Source organism: Pundamilia nyererei, unplaced genomic scaffold, assembly GCF_000239375.1.
Source record: "Pundamilia nyererei isolate P.nyererei 1_Seehausen unplaced genomic scaffold, PunNye1.0 scaffold00131, whole genome shotgun sequence".
Taxonomy (NCBI): domain Eukaryota; kingdom Metazoa; phylum Chordata; class Actinopteri; order Cichliformes; family Cichlidae; genus Pundamilia; species Pundamilia nyererei.
Window position 1 is genome coordinate 162,291 of NW_005187532.1, and position 18,015 is coordinate 180,305.

Genomic DNA, 18,015 nt, shown 5'->3' on the forward strand with positions numbered 1-18,015 from the left:
GCACAAAAACACATGCATCAGTGACGGTCATCATCATCTGTGAAAGTGTCACAAAATCACGAGCAGAGTATTAAAATCACAAACACACAAATGACTTCACACTCCGTCTCATCCCGAATGACAGATTTACAATTAAAACATTCCCACACTGGGTTAAGCACTGAAATCATCTGAAGATTGTTTTGTTAATAAAAATCTTTGAGTTAATTAAAGAAATCTAATAAAGGTTTACAGAGTTAGAGACCTCATTAAGCTGCTGCAGTGCTGTGTTTCTGCCACATGGTGGCACTGCTGCACTCGCTCATGCAGCCACATGTTGCTGCAGCGTGAAGTGAGCAGGAAGAAACACTTCAGTCATTTTAAAGACCAATGAGAAGAAGGAATGCATCTTCAATTATGGCAGCATCTTTGTACCATCTTAGTTAAACTGAATTATTCATGTTCTAAAACTGCTACATCTGTCCTGCTAAATCAAACTCATCCTTTTCCATGTCACCTAAACCTCTTTTACCAAGTAGCTTCACCTGAGATGATACGTACAGTGTTAGCGGAGCGCCCGGGACCGCGCTGGGCCACGATGGCGCCTGAGATGGCCTTAATCCAGCTGTGCATGTCCTCTGGACTGTCAGCCTGACAGAGAGAAACACAGGAAGGTAAATGAATGCACGCTATGATTCTAAACACGTACATATGACATAATACGGTGACTTTAACTCGATTAAACGAAGTCTTCCTGTCAGTAAATCGCTCCTTCTCAGTAGTTGAGTTAGAAAGAACAAAGACGACCAAATGTCCCATCAGTACATCCTCATCAGTATCTCATGTGGAGACAGCGGAGAGAGTAAATCCTTCAGAAGATGGAGGCGTGGAGCAATCATCCAAATGTTGAATCTAATTTACACTCATTTGGCTCAAAGCAGAACAGATGAGACAACGGTGCAGAAAGAGCTTCTCCTGACTGATGACCGCGTCCTCCTCATGCGTGTTACCTGTATGTAGAAGGTTCTTGAGCTGGTGACCATCTCGAACAGGTTGTCCCTCATCATGTGCTCGCTGGAGGATACAGAGGAGACGTTTTAGTGAACTTCCCCTGAATCAACCCAAACACAGAGCTGACCGGGAGGCTGACTGACCTCTGCTTGCACTCCTGCACTTTGTGGATCTCCTTCAGCGGGATGGCTCTCAGCGGCTCCCTCTCCTGAGACGACGGAGGAGAGGAAGTACATATCAAAAGCAAACCGAAACACGTGACCTCGTCACGATGGGTCGGGTAATAGTTAGTGTCTGGTTTGATTTCATTTAAATTTTGTGAGAAAAAAACCTCTGCTTAAATCTTTGCTGTGGTCAGTCGAGTGAACAAAACGTCAGTCGTCTCACAGCGATTGGAAACGCGACTCTAAGTCAGACGTTTAGATATCCGACACAGCTCTGCAGCGCGGCGGCTTCACTGCAATCAAAGGACGACTCACGCCACGGCTGAGCTGACCAACTTTCATATTCACACTCTGTCAAACCACAGCAGGCGGTGAGCGGCATGCTTTTACACTGATCAGAGATCATCACCTCGGCTTACACCAACATACATACATAACATACGCAGCAAGGGTGTCAAACGTAAGGCCCAAGGGCCAGAACCGGCCCAGCGAAGACTCTAATCCGGCCCACTGCAATAAAATGTGAACGAGTGCATCAATTTTAGACTTTTAACTGTATTTTTGAATCAATAAAGACTTCGCCATGGACACTCATGGTGCACCAAGTAGTAAAATAATCGTTAAACAATTAAATGACAGAAAAGTTCCTCTTTTTCTACTATCCACTCTGCTACAGACGTTTTGGATTTTTTTACAGTGGCTCCGGGGTTAAAAAAGGGCCATGTGAGCAATGAGCTGCCAGAACATTGACTGTAATTTTACACATTTATCAGGTAGAAAACTGAGATGTATTGTTGAACCTGCACTTATATTTCATGTCTTAAGACATTTCAGGGATTAAATGTTTAATGAAATGTCTTTACGCTGTCAGAAACACCACCTTCCCTGGTTCAAACTGGGGCGCACGTGACCACGATGGAAGATTAGTCTGACATCCCTGATGTGCAGCATCACCTGGCTTAATGAGCTGCCTATAATCAGCACTTGGCGACGCTAACTAAGTAAATCACCTATAAACGGTGCTCAGTGTGTGCTATTGCTGAAGGCTGGGGTTATTTGACTGTCAGATAGTTCGCCCGTGTGTCATTCGGATCAGCATCCATGAAGACACGCGTGTGCTGATGATATGCATGATCTAAATGCTTGATCGTGTCGGTCTGTATGATAGCATGCAAACAAATGTCAGCGTGAACACAAGGAAGGCGATGAGTAAACATGGACGTCAACGAGCTTCACGAGCTTTTAACGAAGAGCGGCAAATGAATGACACGTCGGACTTTACAGAAACATTCAGGTGTTCGCTTTACAGGATTAATCAGACTACCAAAAACCTCCAGCGTGGATACGGATCCTGCATGAATATGTGAGACGGATCACTGAGACCAGCTTCAGCTCTCGCTTCTCCATCTCCTGAAACAAACTTTCCTTCTTCAGCTCTCAGTAGCAGAGCAAACCCTCTGCAGCAGCTGCACTCAGGACATGATTACACATAAAAAGGTGTGAACACTCAGCCAGACACACACATATGTACGCACACACACACACGGGGTGTGCCCATATATGTGCACAGACAGGCCGTAGTCTGTCCACACGTAGATGACATGAGGAGGTATTCAGGACGCATGCCTCTGCATGTGGAGACACGCAGCAAGTTTTGCAACAAGCACAGATTTTTTTCACTCTCTTCTTCTTCAGTGTTTGGGAGCAACGTGATGCGTCTTTGAGCACTGATGTCACCGTGTTTGAGCTCTTCGCCGTTTCCTCACCATGTCAGTTTTGTAGTAGTTGAGAGAATTTTCATCCAGGACGAAGTACCGCCTCTTCCAGTTCTTCATCTGAGAGGAAGAAGCAAAGCACGTTTCAAAGTTTCTGTTCAGCTGCTTTCTGTTTTATTTTGAAATACAGTTAGGTTAGTTCTACGCCTGCCACTTCCTTCGGTTTTCTACCATTTTTGTGCCGCACCTGTACACACGGTGTATTTATAAGGCACCAGACTGTATTCTTACTGTGCCTGTGGTTATTGTTCACTTTTGGAAAGAAATATTTTCTGTTAAAAAACATTATTTTAATATGGCAGGTAACTGCAGTGAAAGGTTTACTTTGTTTTTCTAAGATTGAAACCAGTGACCGAGTTATTTTCAAAGATTTTTCTCTTCTGAACATCGACTGTTGCTCATTAATAACACAAAAGTACTTTTATCTGATTACTGTGTGAGATTTTATCCAACCAAACGTGATGGTTCATTATGACGACACTGAATAACCCTGAGTGTGTGTGTGTGTGTGTGTGTGTGTGTGTCTCACCACAGCTCCTTGTTTGACACAGTATCCTGCTTTGATGATGGCCTGATCCTGCGCTCCTCTGGACAGGAAGTAGGGCATTTGATTCTGAGCCCGCTTTACGCCTCCACGATCAGCTCCATTGTGCCCCTCTCCCTGCTCCTTAAACACACACACACACACACACACACACACACACACACACACACACACACGAACATTAGACTTCATCTGGATTCATTTTAACTGCTTATAATCAGAATGATGAAATAAGCTTTAATGCAGGACGGGATTTTCTCACATATATAAAACACTGAAGTCTTAAAGTTTCAACTGATTTCTAAAGTCGTCCTCTGCTGAAGAGTTTGTGGACTTTTTACTTCCACACTGAGCCGTGTCCAGTCAGCACGTCCACACTTCATTTCTCCAATTCAAACTGCTCTGAACACTCGGTTTCACACAGTTTTTTTTTTTTACTACTGACACCCGGTGATGTCATCGAGAGGGGATACCCCTACCACGTCACACCGGCCACCTGCCAGCCCATTGATCCAATCTTGCATTTTGAGGGGCAGCCAATCAGAAGAAAGCTGAAAGACTTTAAGAGGGAGGAGCTAAACGTGTTGTTTTCACACAGAGGATGAACTGAGGGGCAGCATGAAAGCCAAATAAGGATTATTATGAACTCTGAATCATCCAAAGCTACTCTAAGAGAGTCCAAGAATAAAAATAAGACGACAGTCAGCAATGATATTTTTAATCCATGCATTCTTCCTGTTCTTGTCATTGTTTTCAATGATATATTACCCATAATGCAACTCCTCTGACTGGGGTCGCTAGTCTCAATCATAAACAAACGATGGATTACAAAGATTTTGCAGTTTTACTTCCTAAAACCGGCGTAACAATCACAGATGTGCAAAACTGTCAGAGGTCCCCTTTAACAAATAAAAACAAACCTCAGCTATCAGCAGCTAAATGTCGATGCGCATTCCCCTCGATATTTTTAAAACCTCCGACTCTTAAACCAGCCTTAACTCGCCTGTGTTCCTGCGAGCTGACTCATATTTGCAGCTGCATACCAGCACAGGCAGGACCGGACCTGCCGAGCTGCTCCTGCCGCTCGCAGCTGTGAGCGTTACCTGAGTGGCCGTGATGATGGGGACTCCTCCGATGATCTCAGTTTTGTAGGAGACCTGTTTCACGGTTCCAAGCAGCTCCTGGGGAGTCTCTGCGTGGGTGTTGTGGCCCTCGCCAGGCTTTGGCACCTGAAAACAGAGCAAAAAGGCTCCACATCTGACTATTTTTAAGAGCTTGGGCTTTATTTGACCTTTTTTCTTAACTCTCTGAATGTTATTTATCATAGGAATTCACATTACGTTAGCAATGCTAATTAAACAGAGATAAAAGCTATTAGGATCAGTTATTGGCTTTGGTCTTAGCATGTTACATATGTACCATTCCTTTAAAGGAGAGGTGCTCACAGCTTAAAATAACAAGCAGACACCAGAAATTAACTTTAAAATCAGTGCTGTTTTAGACTCCTTCCTGGACTCTGATAGATGGAAAAGGAATAAACGATAAAAGGATGGGTGGTGTGAATCTGCCACTCCCAGCTAATCATTTTTCAGTAAGCAGTGTTACTGCTGTGATGGGTATTACTTTCCCCACTATGCTCCCTCCACCCCTGTGATTTAATAACCTCGACTTTGTAGTTTAGCAGCCAATACTGTAGCACCCTGCGTGTTAAGGCACTAAAGCCTCACAGGAAACATGACATTACACGTACAGGTGGTCTAAACTGTATGAGGACTGACCTGGTGACTAGTTATAGAGCTGTTGTTAGCCTAGTATAAGCACATCAGCACAGGGAAGACATGACGAGGATCACTCTCAGTAGAAGCAGAGGTAAACACTGAAAACAGACTTCAGACTTCAGCCAGAGCGTCTGAGGTTATCCATCCACAGCATGGCGTCGGTCAGCCTATTCTAGCTGCTACTGAGACTGCACATAGTGGCATGACATCTGCTGGTGAAAACCACACTGTGGTGTAGTTTTGGCAGCAAGTGCGCCTTTCTGCTTAGCAGCCGGCTAATGCAGTAATCTAATGCAGGTGGCCTGCTGGGTTTTAGCGTGTACGACTGTCAGTTTTTACCACCAAAACTCGAAAGTCAAAATCAGGAGCAAAGTGATTTCAGTGGTTTTTAACATCTCCTGTGCTGACGTGGATGTACTCCGGAGAATAGCCCAAGGACCTTAGCGCTGGTATAAATGGTACAGAGCTGTGGCGACGTCACTGTTTGCACATAACCCGACCAATGCTGCGAGTCCTTTAGTGAGGCTAATGCACTTGCTGTTGTCGCCCTTGCAAAGGATGGTGCACACAAAAAGGAAATGGCATCTGCTGACACAAGCGACGTCTCGGTGTCATTTCAGCTGGCCGTGCATCTCTACAGGACCCTCCATTTACAACCCAACAGATTTTTGCCCGCCTGCTCAACTCAGCAGCGGCCAGCGCAGCACGTGCGTCGATATCGGCGCACGAGTTCGGAGATTCCTTGATTATAGAGAGGCAGGGAGTTTGAAAAGGTGAAAGTGTGCACAGAAAACTTGTCAGCTGACTGCAGACCACAGCAGCTGCAGGTGGCTGCTACGCCTGCACTGATCTTTATCACAGTGGCCTGATGTGTAACTTTCCATTTGCTGCAGCCCGAGGCTGAAGACAGAGCGACACACAACAAGAGGACAAACAGGGTCAACGATGGATCTGTGTGTGTGTGTGTGTGTGTGTGTGTGTGTGTGTGTGTGTGTGGCTCACGGTAATCTTGATGGCATTGTTGAGAACACTGATCCATTCTACCAAATCCTGCTGGTCGTTGGCCTGTAGGTAAAACTTCCTCATTCCTGCATTTATAACTGTGAACGAATGAGAGGGAGAGAGAGGAATGTGTAAGGCTCGAAAGCACACGAGGAAGAAGAGAAACGAGCTCCATGGGTATCTAAAAATATCGTCTTATTTCTGTTTCAGAGCCAGAGGATGTGTGTGTGCCATTATCCCATCCAGATGCAAATACACACACAGAGGTCAGGTCTTTGTCATTGTACAGTTTCCTCCTATTGAGTGACAAAGGCCTACTGTTTGACAGCAGAGGAACAACAAGTAGCAAGGGACAAAAGAGAGGAAATAAACCGCACAGATGAGGAAAAGAGGGAGGAAGGGAGTGAGAAAGAAAAGAGGTAGGGCAGAACGACGAGGAAGGAAGGAAACAAGGAAGGATTGAGGACAAAGGAGACTGGGAAGGAAGTGAGGAAGGAGTGGGGTCTGAGGGCTCTGTGCAGGCCGGTTGTGTTCTCGTACACAGCTGTTTGCACACAGGTACATTGTGATGTTGAAACAGGAAAGGGACAATCTGCTGCCACAAAGTTACAAGCATGCTATTGTTTAAAACGTCAGCGTGTTGGAGCACCGATAGTTCCTCTCACTGGAAACAAAGCCACACACAAACAGGTCAAAAGCAAAGCAAAGAGAAATGTATGTGGCCAGAGTCACTACGCAGGTAAAGAGGAAGGAGGCAGAGAGACGCAGTGCAGGGTGAGAGGGAATAAAGACGAACTTACCAAAGCAGAACTCTGCCTTTGGTCTTTGTTTGGTGGCATCATTGACCTTAGCGAGAGAGAAGAGTAAAGGGTGAATGTGTCAGCACAACCCACCAAAAACATGAACCCACTCATCTGTGATAATTCTATGCTGCTAATGGCAGAGTACGGGACGGATAAATCCTGGCACCGCTGTCATTTAGCCGATGTAAGGTGGACTTGTGGCTGGGACAAGACGAATGTGGCCTACAGAAAACCACACATTTGGGAAAAACTCAGGAAAACGACATCCATCCATCCATCCATTCGCTTCCGCCTATCCTTTTCAGGGTCGCGGGGGGCGCTGGAGCCTATCCCAGCTGTCATAGGGCGAAAGGCAGGGTACACCCTGGACAGGTCGCCAGTCTGTCTCAGGGCCAACACACAGGGACAGACAACCATTCACACTCACATTCACAGCTAGTGGCAATTTGGATTAATCAATTAACCTATCCCCACAAGCTGCATGTCTTTGGACGGTGGGAGGAAGCCGGAGTACCCGGAGGGAACCCACGCAAACACGGGGAGAACATGCAAACTCCACACAGAAAGACCCCGGCCTGATGGTGGAATTGAACTCAGGACCTTCTTGCTGTGAGGCAACAGTGCTAACCACCGTGCTGCAAACGACATATCATACTATAAAGATGCTACACTCACAGCAGTGGTCTGAATCTTAGCTGTCAGACTCCAGTTTGTTCATGTAAATGGAGAGTTCACACGCTGAGGTTAATTATGGAGTTCCACAGGGTTCAGTGCTGGGACCAGTTCTGTTTACATTATACATGCTTCCCTTCAGCAGTATTATTACAAGGCACAGAAAACATTTTCACTTCTATCCCATCTTAGAATAAGGTTTAACTTCCTGCTTCAAAATTCATATAAAAATGTGGTATCTAAACAGATGCTAACTCTGGATGGCATTACCTCGGCCTCCAGTAACACTGTGAGGAATCTCGGCGTTGTCCTTCAATGCACATATTGAAAAAACTGTAGGCTTGCTTTCTTGTATTTGTGCAACATCTCTAAAATTAGAAAAGTCCAATTTATTATTAATCGCTGGCTCTCTTCCACAGTGTATCGTCTGTCCTGTCTCCCTCACCTCACCCCCAACTGGTCGTGGCAGATGGCCGCCTCTCCCTGAGCCCTGCTCCTCTGGAGGTTTCTTCCTGTTCTGAAGCATCTATTTACTGTGTGACTTTCAAATGAATTTCTGAATTTATTCGGTTGTTGTGATATAACATTTCATTTTTTTGAGTTTAAAATCCGGCTGACGCCACAGGAATTCGACAGGCTTTAGGATAGAGTCATGAAAAGGAAGAGGCGATAATCCAGCAGATGTTCTGTTCAGTCTACAGCTGGTAACAAGAGAAATCACACGGCAAAATAACAACGGATTTTACAGATTTAAGCACGTTTGTACGTGCTTAAATCTGTGCAGGTGAAACGGTGTGTGTGGAAGAGTGAGGACTAACCTTGGAGATGTAGGAAAGATTGAGAGAGCCCACATTTCCTGCACCTTTGGGCAGATTCTGAAGAGAAAAAGCACAAATGTACACAAATGTATAAGCATCAGCCATTCGTGATTGCATCGAGAAGACGTAGAACTAACAGAAGTGAACAAGGTAGTAGCGCTAGCATCACTGCTCCCTGCTATGATGGAAATCAACAACAGTATTTCCTGCGTTTATTTACAGATTTCACAACATGATATTTAAAAACATGAATTATTCTTTTTCTTAAATTTATGGTCTTAAGAAGAGTTTGCTTTTTTCCCCTTTCAGTAATGTTCAGTAAAAATGACAAAATAATGTAAAAGACGATGATGTGGAGTCATAAGAGAGCTTAACTTCATCCAAAGAGTCAGATATGAATAAAAAAAATGGTCAGAACCGGTTTCAGTCTTCTCTGATCTCACAATACTTGTTATAAACATCTATGTGGGAAGATCATCTGGAAAATACCAAAGCTCTGCGCTGGCAGTCCGACCAGCTTTCTGCATGAGGATGCGACGCGTGTTAGAAATTCCCCAACAGTAGGAAATCTCAGTGCTATCGCTAACCTGTTTCTGTTCTGGTTCCCGTTGGTCTGCTTGGTTTCATGCAGAGGTGAGACTACTCAATCAGATTTCAGATTTGAACAGTGAAGCCAAGGAGGAAGTGCCCTAATCCTGCATTCTTTCTAAAGTAACCGTTGCTTAACAAAACCCTTTAATGAAGTATAAGGTGCAGAAAAGCCAAAGTGTAACGTCCTCATATGAGGGGGGAGGGTCTCAGGGGGCTGCACGGCTCCAGCGCCTCTGAAAAACACATCAGTGGTGTGATTCACGTGTCTGACATGTCCCTTCATCACAATGAGCTCGCACACAGAGGAGTTCATTTTGACTCACTCCCACACACACCATCCTGCTGCACAGCAGAGTGTGAAAGTGAATTAAAATGTATTCCCCGGTGCAACAGCTTCTACTTCCTCCTGTTGCAAAAAAGCAGTGGGCTTCAGAGTCACGGGCAGAGACGTCTGCAGCATCTTTCAGGTAGCAGAAAAATGCAGAACAATACGAGAGCCGAGCTTCACGGTGTCAGCGCACGACAACAGAAAAATGCTGCTGTAGCATAAAGACTTTGATGCTTCATGCAGCTGATTCTTAAGAAGCATGTAAAATATGAGCTGTGCAACAATGTGGTGGATTACATCCCTGAAGCGATTCAAGTCCCTGCATGATGATTTTCACGAGCTCTTTATTGCCACTTGGAGGTAAGAAAACCAAAGTCAATACCTGTAATGGCTTCTGAACTTCAAAATAAAAGGCCTACATTTACGTTCTTACTACACAGCCCAAGACATCATGACCTCAGATGAAAACACCTATAAAAACAGTTTCTTTTTAGATGATAAAGATGTTTTCAGCTCATAAACAGCCTTACCTGGGGGTTATCCATGTACCACAGCAGGCTGCCCTGCTCAGTGTCCAGGATGAAGTAACGGCGCAAGAACCTGCCACTGTTCTCATTCTCCTCGATGTCCAGGAAGCCGCAGAAGCGATTCTGTCGGTCCACGTAAGGCATCGCAACCCCGACCAGCTCAGCCCGCTCTGGGGCATCACAGGAACTCTGCACACACATTTAGACACAAGTGTCAAGGCAGGTTAAAGGTGCTAGGTTTGGAATTTATGACTGATCTATGGCTGATCTATGACTAGTGAACAATGCACATTTCTTTACACTGCTGACTCAGTACAGACATACGGGGCTAATTAACAGTGGTTGGCAGCTTGGGTGTTTTTCTGTTTTTACCAAGTCTGTTTTATCTTATTGCTAAACTTGTATCCCAAAAACATGTAGAGAAAGTGAAACAAGTGAAAGTTTGTGTTCCATTTTTCCAGTAAGGATGGGAAGACTGGTTTGCCTGCCAGATCTGGTTTTTCGTGACGTCCAGCTTCCAGTTTGCAGCTGAGTAGGTAAAAACTGACAGGAATGAGAATTAGCAAGTCTGACGTCACTCTGTAGTGGGAAGGAGTTGCTGCTTTAGGTGGAGGAGTTCAAGTATCTTGGGTTCCTGTTTGTGAGTGGGTGCTGCAGAGCTCAGTCCTTCAGCAGGAACTCATGGAGAGCTGCAACTCCTCCACAATAAAAGGAGCCAATTAAGTTGGTTTGGCCTGGTTCTGGAGGAGGTCTCTTCCTTCTAAAGGGGAGTTTTTTCTTTCTACTTTTGCCAAGTGCTTGCACATTTGGGGCGTTCTCATTTTTTCTTCTTCTTTGTATTACTGCATCGTCTTTACCTTTCCACATAAACTGCTCTCTCTGTCCCCAAAGTTGTTTTAATGTTTCTGAAGGGTCACTCTTCCAGTGGCAGTGGACTTTACTGGACTGCATGTTTCACCTGCTTTTAACTGTAACCTCAAAGTTTAATTTTAAATAAAAAACAATTACAGCAATTTACTGCCGGCTGCTAAGATTCATGTCTTTCAAAAGCCGCAGTCCCCTCCGAGTTTCTACTGGCAGGTAAGTCGCTGAAACGCCTGCAGCCTTTTCATAGCTAATGAAGCCCAGCATGAAGTTTTCCAGATAAGGAAGATAATACTAATCCAACCTTCACTTTCAGAATCTACTTTTTCTTCATGCATAGTGCATACCACTGTCTTTAAGTAGGGGAAACATGAACGCTCATTCCTGTGCAGAATCCTTTGTGCACCGGATTCCTTTCATACATAAATGACAGTTTTCTTCACATCAAATACACAACGTGTCATTGAAACATGCAGATGTAAAGTGTGGTTTGTCACACTAAAAACTTTCAGGCACGCACACACACACACACACACACACACACCCTTGTCTTTCCATTACTTCAGAGGACATTCGATTGATTTACATTCAACAGACTTAACCTTAACTCTACTAATCCTAATCCAACCCTTACCCTAATGCTGCCAGGACTTCAGCATGAAAATTAATGATTTACATTACAGGGACTTGTCTTTTGTTTCCATAGAGGCTATGCAAACAGATTCATGCCGTGACAATATGAGCAATACACACACACACACACACCCTAAGAGGTAAAAGACTATTGTTTTCCATTCCCAGCTCTGTGATTTACTCTCACACTGCAATGCCAGAATCAACATGTCTGCTGAAATCAATCATACAGACATTTATTTTGTGTCTTCACCCCAGAGCGGCTTCAAACCTCACCATGTATCAACGTTTTCAATGACTGGTTTAATTGCCTTGAATGTCTGGTCCAAACTGAACTTCAACTTTGCTCCAGCCATCAGGAGTAACGAGATTTTTGCGTTTCACGTTTCTTATGTCATGTCCAGCTTTGCTCAATTTTCCTTTAAAGCAGGAGGAAAAGCCAAACGTGTTCCCTTTCTTTCCAATTGCTGCCTGAGCATTTTGGCCAACAAAGAGTTTTAACACCCAGATTCAAGTTCAGATACCTGCAAAATTGTAGTTTAGCTACTCCCACGGGTGTTACAATAAATACATATTATAAACATATTTTCACATTCACAAGAAAAGGGAATATACAACATTAAGCCAAGTTACAATTACAATTAAATTATCTAATTGGTTTCCATCTGAAGATGATATATCTGACTTAAGTATTTAAAAAAAAACACTACACGCAGTTCTGCTTTAACTTTGGACGTAAACAAAGATGAAAACTAACCTGCAGCACTTGAAAGGTTAGTGATGCCTGGTGACCTACGGAGCTATGGTTAGGCTAATATTCACATGTTAGCATCTAAAAAGCAGATAACAAAGATGGACGTTGAGAAAAAAGATGTTAACGACCCACAAAAAACTCTCTAAACATAGTCCAACTGCTAACTTCATTTAGTACTTGAGTAAACATTTTCCTGAAGAGTTTAAGGCTTCAATCGCTACAACAATGATGTTCGTTTTGTCATTTCTTAGGACTTAAACAGGCAATAAGGCCGAGCATGCTTCAGGGGACCGACCCCCAGATGGTGTCCAAGGAACAATGGTGTGACTTCAGACAAGAGTAGGTGAGCCTTGAATTTTTTGACAGCCATACATCACATGCTGTATTCTGCATAATGTACTGTACTGTATCAGTACTTCATACACAGTCACTTCCCCTAAAATACTGCTTTAAAAAATGTGTGTCAAAGGAAAACCACAGCCCATTCCCATTATTGCACAATGGTGGGAATTATTAGAACATAACACATCAAAGGCCCTGATTGACAATAAAAGGGAAATAGATCATTTTGTTAAATGGAAAACTGCAATTTGCCAGTGCAGCTAACAAAGCGACTGACTAAGAAGTGGGGGGAAAGCTAAAGCTACTGGAAGCTGGAGTGGGGATGTCAGTCATTTTCAGAGTGTGTTATCTGGGTAATGCTAACATAGCGCCGAACAAACTAAACAGCCAGTCTGAAAACAAACATTCCCTCTGAGACAAACTTGGAGTCTAGTCAAGTCTGAAGCAGACGCTGCAGGACTGGTCCACTGAGCTGTGTCTGATAAGACGTCGGAGGCAACCTTTATGCTAATGCGTTGGCATAAAAGAGTCGTGCACGGTCAAGAAACCACAAAAGACAATCAAAAGAACAACTGATGGCACGCTAGATGACTCTGATGTTATTTTGAGCAGAAAACAGGTGTGGCTTCAAATGAGGGCAGACAGTTTGCTGTGGCTTGTGCACAAAAAGCCTGAAAACCACTGCTTCAGGGTGTGACTACCCTGTCGCTGACGAGTCACCGCTGTAAGAGTGTGCAATTTCCTCAGTGTCTCAGGCACACCCACCCATCATGGGATGAGTAAAATTTGGTCCGTAAAAGCAGACTTTAAGCCAAAAAAACAGCAGAAGCAGGTTAGAAGTTTCACAGGGAGGCGGCTCGCTGTCACAGAGCTCAACTTTGTGGTTTTCATTTTCAATTTCAAAGTGAAAAAATCCTGTTGGAACAGTTCAGAGCACCGCCGAAGGATGAATATATCTTACACCTGATTTCATGCCTTTAGATTTCTTCAACTTTCTTTAAATTTGGTGAAAATGCCTAAACAATGACAAACTTGTATGAATATTGGTTTAATGTACACGCTTGACAGTGAGGTGATGCTACAGTTTTAAGGGGGAATGGAGATCTTACAGTTTTAAGATCTCTATTGACTTAGAGATCAATAGAAAACATGAAGCCATGAGAGTTTTAGAATAGCATAAAAATCAGAAAAACAACTAAAAATTTGCTTTTTTTTCACTTTAACCTTTTGTTTGATTAAAGGAAAATAACATAACGCAGGAGTTGCTGAAAGACAGAAAGCTAGCAAAGGTACGGGAATGCAAATTTAGAACACAATAGTGTGAATGAATGTTAGCAATGCAAGTCCATCCATTCATTTTCTTCCACCTACCCTGGTCTGAGTTGTACAGCAGATAAGTGGCAGACACTCATAAGGTTCTCTTTCTAAAAAGTCTCTAAGAGCTTCATACTGTTGCCTTTCCTTCCTCAGCTAACAGGGGAAGTATTGGTGTCACCAGTTATGACTGTTTGGATGACGCCAACATAGAAGTGTTAAAAAACACAAACGCAGTTCCTCGAATTTTCACTTTGAATTACTCGGGCAAAAAAAAGATTTGGGTTATTTTTGGAAATGTGCAAATATTCAGCACACGAGTAGAGAAGGAGTAAAACAAACTGGGATCAGGTAAAAGAAACGGCTCTGTGCAAAAGTCTCGAGACACCCCTCATGCTTCTTACAATGTCTTCAGCCATCTGTGAAACACAGTGAAGGCTCTGTAACAGTTTGACGGCAGCTTTGTCAAAACTGATGGAATTATGTAATCCCATTACTGGAACTGAAGAGCTCTGAATGTTCTTGGAGAAGCCTGGGGAGATATTCCTGAAGACTACTTAAAGAAGGGACAAGAAAGCCGCCTCAGAGAGTTCAGACTGTGTTAAATAATAAAAGAGGTCATACCACATGTTGACTTTCACTTGTCATTCATTCATACAAGCTCTCAAATTCAACAATGGCAGATGCAAAGCTTCAAAACCATAATCCACAGACCAGTAAGTGATGTCACGGTGGCTATTTTAAGTCCACGGTTTTTCCGGCTCAGCAGCTCTTCAGTGATTGAAATCTTAAACACCAAAAAACCCAGTGACACTCAGGTAACTCCCCCTTCGTTCGTTAAATTAGCACAAATGACAGAGAATTAATTGTTCTGTGTTGTACTCTGAAACCCTACACTGTAAATAGAAATATAAGCAGATGATGCATCTCCATCGAATTATTCCACTGTCCAAAGAGAATGGATCGACTTGAAGGCAGCAATTCTACCACCTAGTGTTTTGGTGCCAACACAGCTTTTCCTTTCTTATTATTTTGCATATTTATAACGACATAGTAAGTATTGGGCGATCGTGGCTCAGGAGTTGTCAGTTCATCTTGTGATCGGAAGGTTGCCGGTTCGAGCCCCGGCTCGGACAGTCTCTGTCGTTGTGTCCTTGGGCAAGACACTTCACCTACCGCCTACTGGTGTTGGCCAGAGGGGCCGATGGCGCGATATGGCAGCCTCACCTCTGTCAGTGTGGCTACACCTGTAGCTGCCTCCACCAGTGTGTGGATGTGAGAGAAAAGCGCTATATAAATGCAATCCATTATTATTATTATTGGAGCTATTTGCTTAACAGTATTCACATTTATAAGGTCTACAACTGAAAATTATTAAGCCCCTAATGATGATTGTCGTAAAAAAAGAGTGTGCAACACCCTCGGCCTCAGCTAGCTGTCTATTGGACAAAGTAATTAGCTCGCTCTGAATTAGCAGGTAGATTTGTTAGCTAAGCGTTTCTTATTAATTAATAAAATACTGATATTTGGTGTCCCTGTATTGATACTATAGCTGTGTTCTATATGACAGGAAGAGCAAACAGTACATGGAAATTACTGATGGAGGTTAAACAGCAGCTTTAAAATCCTGACCCAAGATTCTTTTTTAAATCCTCCACAACGATATTTTTCACTTTCAGTTTTACGACGTGCAGAAGGCTTTCTGTTGAGATCACAAGGTTGATGTACTGTTACTGTAAACTTGTTAAGAAGTTACATTCAACTGCTACTTCAAGTTCTCAGGGGAAAACACGGCTATTCTCTTGTTCTCACATCTGACTGATGATGTCACAGTACATACTGCTGACCTGATGACCCCTAACTTGGACTTTAAAACTTCTGTGCTTATATAGGACTATAATTTTTGATTAAGCAACAGAATAGAATGAATGTTTTTGTCATCGTACAGGTGTACAATGAACATCTGCCCGAGTCATGCATTCAAATACGGCACATCAAATAAAAACTTTATACAGACCGTACACAGACTTCCTTTATGAAACAAATAAAATACATGTATAAATAAAAGAATGTAATAATTTAAAGTAAAGGGAAAATAAAAAGTATAAATTAAAATACACACAAAGGAAGGACAAGAAGTGCACTCGACTGGACACTCTTATCGATATTCCACAGAAAGTCTAAATACTCGTTTCACGACCTGAACAATTATTCAAAACAAAAAGTTATTCACTTCTTCTCGTGTAAGAACATTTGCATGAAGCCACAGGGCAGCACGTGAGCCTAAAAATACTGCCTAATCTTTTTAACACTAATTTTCTACATTGTATTTATTTCAGATCAGACATTCTGATTTCCTCTCGGCCTTCAATATATAATAACTAATAAAATAATAAAAACAAATAAAACAGACAAAATAAGCTGAAATCAAACAAAAAGAAAACAAGAAACTAAAGTAAATGAAACATTAATAAAGTTAAAGACAGAAAAAGGAAAAATAAAACATAAAGGACAAAATAAATCTGAAAACACGATGTAAGAGCACAAATATTAAAAATCAAGTATTGGTCCCTGTGCCACCCCATGAGAATCCTACAGTCGCTCCTGGTAATATATGAACCTTTTACAGACAAAGCTGAATAAACCCTGATTTTACAGCTCTTTCACCTCATGAATCAGATCAACCTGGATCAGTTAAGGTGTTTCTGCTGTGAATCCGCTGCTTTTCATTTCCCGTGTTTGGTACAGATATAATACTCACGGTGGTAAATATACCTATTAAACTGTCACCAGTGCTCAATTCCTCCCCGTGGAGCTCAAACTGTAGTCACAGGCCTAAAAACATCGACCCATTTCCTCTCCCGCCTACATTAACCGTCTCTCCGACAGCCTGTGGCCCTGAACCAGGCCGCTGCTGCCCGGGTAAACCGTCCCTACAAACACGGTCTGACCGTCTGGAGGCAGGAAAAGCGACGGATTTCAGGTTTACTTACACAGTCCGGCTCAGTCCGAGTCCAGTGTGGCAGCTGTCCGGCACCAGCGTCAAGTTAAACCACAATAAACCCACACTGCTTCCGCTTACAGCCTTTGGAAATAAAAGCTTCTGCTGACGACCGCGTTACGTCCGTCTGGACTTCAAAATAAAGTAAATAAAGTAAACGTTTGCTTTAATTTTCTTTCTTTTGTCTGAGAATAGTTTTGCTCTCTTTTTAAATTGAGCCTTTCCTACTCGATTGTATAGGATTACATTCAGTTTTATTATCTAAACTTAAAATACTTAAATTATTATTATTATTATTTTTTAATACTGATGAGATATTTTATTTTGTAATTCTGTTTTATTGCCTTTTTATTAATTTTTTGTTACTGTTTTCTTCACTGTTTTAGTTCCTGTAACACAGACATCTGATGTCATCTTACCTCATTGAAAACCTTGATGATGAGTTTAATGCACAAAGTTTAAATGAAACAATTTTTCTAATTTATGGGGGAAATGTATTTTATTTAAAGGATGCTAATGGGGAGACTATTTCATCTTTTCCTAGTTTACAGTGATTATGGAGGAAAATCTGCTCAAACACTGAGTAGAATGTTTTGCCAAATGTCAAATTTCTGCTGTAAAGATGAAAAACCTTAAACGATGTCATATTTTATTCACATTTATTTTTGAAATAGCAATACAATCCAAGACAGACAAGTGAATGAATCAACATAGGTCTACATTTCTTTCTTTATTAAAATTTTCACATATTGTTTCCAGTGCTCATAATTCATAGAAACATATAAATGTAGTCCGAATTTTGTCTAAATGGTCACATTTCTGCTTTTATTTTGAAGGGAGCATAGATGTGACACATTCCTACTGTTGGCAGCTTGATCATGATGCAGATTTCCAGCCAATCAACTGAGATGAAGTTTTTTTTCCCTCCTCGTCTCTCGCTCTCTTTGCAAAGGATTATGGTAGATGCACAGAAACAATAACAGAGCTGTAAGCACGGAGGCCTGTGCAGCAGGATGTCAGCAGGTCAGCTGAAGGACAGCGAGCACAGAGTCTGCGACGTGCTTAAGAGGGGCTCTTCAGCAGGACGTATTCATCCAGATCTATGTGCACAAGGA

General features: G+C 42.6%; 1 protein-coding gene across 6 annotated transcripts in view; it reads right to left on the minus strand.

Moving 5' to 3' along the window:
* plekha1b (pleckstrin homology domain containing, family A (phosphoinositide binding specific) member 1b) overlaps positions 1-17,001 on the minus strand; it is a 34,378-nt gene extending 17,377 nt beyond the window's left edge. For 3 of the 6 annotated variants that reach the window (XR_001290503.1, XM_013913423.1, XM_005743386.2), the window contains exons 1-11: positions 16,893-17,000; positions 9,996-10,181; positions 8,547-8,603; positions 7,054-7,099; positions 6,254-6,351; positions 4,577-4,702; positions 3,459-3,596; positions 2,921-2,989; positions 1,134-1,198; positions 990-1,053; positions 541-630 (exon numbers count right to left, since the gene is read on the minus strand). Coding sequence is in view for 5 of the 6 variants with exons in the window: in XM_013913423.1 (XP_013768877.1) it covers positions 541-630; positions 990-1,053; positions 1,134-1,198; positions 2,921-2,989; positions 3,459-3,596; positions 4,577-4,702; positions 6,254-6,351; positions 7,054-7,099; positions 8,547-8,603; positions 9,996-10,136 (894 nt within the window). In the remaining variant the exon portion in view is untranslated. Of the gene's footprint in view, positions 1-540; positions 631-989; positions 1,054-1,133; positions 1,199-2,920; positions 2,990-3,458; positions 3,597-4,576; positions 4,703-6,253; positions 6,352-7,053; positions 7,100-8,546; positions 8,604-9,995; positions 10,182-16,892 lie in introns of all 6 variants that reach the window. The other 3 variants (XM_005743388.2, XM_005743387.2, XM_005743389.2) reach the window with 3 other exon arrangements.
* Between the last annotated feature and the right edge of the window lie 1,014 nt (positions 17,002-18,015).